We start from the raw sequence: 2973 nt of genomic DNA on the forward strand, positions 1-2973 counted from the left end.
CAGTAGTAGGTCTATAAATTAAGCAAGTGCAATTCAGAGATATTACATAGCTGCTCATCCTTGCAAATGAAAACTCAGATGTTACGCTGTCAACAGTGATGTTACTATTTTATCTTATTTCTACAACTAAAAGGGGAGTTTTAAGACAAATTCCTTCTCATTAGGGCCCAGAATAGAACTGTGCTGAACCCACATGGGTGCATGAAAGAGCTGCACTGTTTATATAATTTTGTAACAAAATAAGAAGTATTTTAAAGACAAAGTACTACAGAAATGAGCAACACAAATATCAAGTACAAGTTAAACGTTATCCAGAGCACATGTAATGGATTGTTTATTCCAACTTGGGAACTCGAGCCATCACCTATGCAGATGTATTGGCTTATTCTTGCTATTTTGTTTCTCCTCCCGAATTTCACAGCCTCCAGTGAGGGCGAAGTGTTAAGAAGTAGATCCAGTTTGCAAAGCAAAAGCATCCAGTGTTAGCACGGACATCACACTCAGCCGCAGGAAATCCGCACCTTCGGAAAGTGTCACTCTCCTAGCATGACAATCCAATCTCTGCTTATACATTTGTCAATCACTTCCTTGTTAATTATAGGATGAGGAAAAACTGATAAAAATCACTGGGAGCTGACAGTATATATACTTTTATATAGTCATATTTAGAGTCCATCATAGAAAAGTTCTTATTCAAATTACCAAGTACACACAGGAGAAAAAAACCTTCAAAATGACACTTCTGATTCTGGAAATGACAAACCGTGATTTCTATGCAAATGGAGTTTTCAAATGACGTTCTCCTAGTAATTTTTCCCACCCTCCCTCCCTCCCACACCCTGTTCCCCACAGGTGTTTCTTCAGATCCTTTTTTTATCATACATCAGTTGTTCCTAGAGTTAATTATCTGCTGTGCAAGTACATAACCGAAGACAGAAAGGAACCGTTGAAGTCTTCACATCAAGAAGGAATTGTGCTGCAGTCATGTTCAGTGACATCTTTGCAGTGCTCCAAGTCCCCTGGGTCCCTGGTGTCTGCTTCAGCGCTCTCCTACTTTCAGATAAAAGGTGGAATACTGAGGTATATAAGTTCCGTGGAAAGTTTTAAGAAATACATCAGTAATTCAATCAAAACTTTGCCCAACGTCTATGAATGGGAACAGCATTTTGCTTGTGAGTCCTTCTACTGCTGCAGGTTAAGTGTGAATTTCCACTGTTGTGACAAAGAGGGACTGCAGATCTCAACGGTAAGACCACCATTTTTGGCATTTCGGCTGTCCAGACAGAGGTTGCTGCCAACGTGCCTCAGTTTAGAATTGCTTTCAATCTGTTCCCATTTCTGGAAGAGAAAATACAGTTATTGAGCTGGAAAAGCAAGAAAAGGATGAGTTCCTCACAAGCTTCCTTGGCTCATGCTTGGGAAAGCTGTGAAAACTGCAGTAATAGTATGCAGTTTAGATGAGTCTTGAATAAGAGTATATAAGTTCTGGCAAGCCTTGCCGAAACACCTGTTTGTTCAAGCTAACACACTGCAACAGATATAGAATACATCAAATCTTTTGACTGTACTTCAGCACTTCTCAAATGTGCTGTCATACCACATAACCTGTGTGAAACCTTCAGTCTGAAGAAAAAAAAAAATAAAAATCACAGAACCTATCCATGTAACACTACATTTCTGAACATAGAGAAGCAGCATAGCCACTAAAGATGACTTTACAGAAATCCAGAAATCTATCAGACACCTTCCAGTTACACAGAAGACAACCAGTGAAGTTGTCTTGTCAAACCTTGCACAAGGTAATGCCAAGGACAGAGTAATTCTCAAATACAGAATGTTACGTTTTTTTCTTTCTGCTGTATTTCTAACATATTGTGCCTTTAGACCTTATCAATAAAATCTTGCTTCCTTAGTTTCATTTTCTGAAAAGTGGCAGGAATATTCTCCCTCCATCAATGATACTATTTCAGGTATCTGTCTGCAAAAATTGAGATACAGAAGCAGGGAACCTGGCAGATGATCAGAACTGATGACTAGGCAGAAAGAGATGAATTGTTATACAACTAGATAAAAAAGATGGTATGACTGCAAAGATTTTTTTTCTCAGACATAGGAAACAGATGACGTTAAAATGCTGCATTAATAAAAATGAAATGGAGTGTAGTGGTGCTATAAACAGGTCACAGCTGGAAAGAAGAAAGGAAAGACAAGCCACACTCTTCTGAGACACAGACTATGTAATCTTTAAACTTCACTGAATAAGGCCTTTTAAAAATACATTGTGGAAAATATATTCTTCTGTTTCAGAGAACAGACGAGGCAGCTGAAGATTGTTACTCATCAGTCCTGTTGGTTGAAGCCTTTACATAAGGCCGCTGTTGGGATAAAACCCCTATATGTTCATAAAAAACTGTCACTGTCCTATGAAAAGAAAAGCTCAGAACATAAGCTTACACCTGCTGCTCTGCCCAGATGTCACACATCCTACCTTCACACACACAAACAGTGGGACAGAGTGAAGAGCAGAAGGGACAGAGGATATGATTACCAGTGCAAGTGCTTTCATTCTCATTCACAGTCCTTGTTTTCCCCACTATTTGCAGGGTGCCCTCATGATATACTAACCTGTCTGCTGTCGTATTGCCCTACAACCCTGAAGTTTTATTAGTGAACCAGGTGCTCTGTCCACAACAGTAAGGCACAAATCCATATGTTTCACCGACTTGTCCTTTGTTAAGGCCCATTCCTAGAAAAAGGAAGAAAAATAAGTGCACTAAACTGTTTATAATAACACACGCACAAAGTCCACATGCTATCTCTGCATATATAGCACAGGTTAAAATGCTGCAAATACTACATATGAGTATTGGAACAGTGTCTGAGTATTACAACAGTTCATTGCTTCCCATAGAGCAGGAGAGGGAAAAAAACCCCCGTCCTTTTCTAACACAGGAATCCCAATCGGTTAAGCAT

General features: G+C 39.3%; 1 protein-coding gene across 1 annotated transcript in view; it reads right to left on the minus strand.

The window, feature by feature from the left end:
* Positions 1-657: 657 nt before the first annotated feature.
* GALNT2 (polypeptide N-acetylgalactosaminyltransferase 2) overlaps positions 658-2973 on the minus strand; it is a 43265-nt gene continuing 40949 nt past the window's right edge. The window contains 3 exon segments of the mRNA XM_008940468.1: positions 658-1338; positions 2626-2643; positions 2645-2746. Of these exon segments, the coding sequence (XP_008938716.1) occupies positions 1183-1338; positions 2626-2643; positions 2645-2746 (276 nt within the window). The 3' untranslated portion in view covers positions 658-1182.

Source organism: Merops nubicus, unplaced genomic scaffold (assembly GCF_000691845.1).
Source record: "Merops nubicus isolate BGI_N331 unplaced genomic scaffold, ASM69184v1 scaffold13025, whole genome shotgun sequence".
NCBI classification, from domain to species: domain Eukaryota; kingdom Metazoa; phylum Chordata; class Aves; order Coraciiformes; family Meropidae; genus Merops; species Merops nubicus.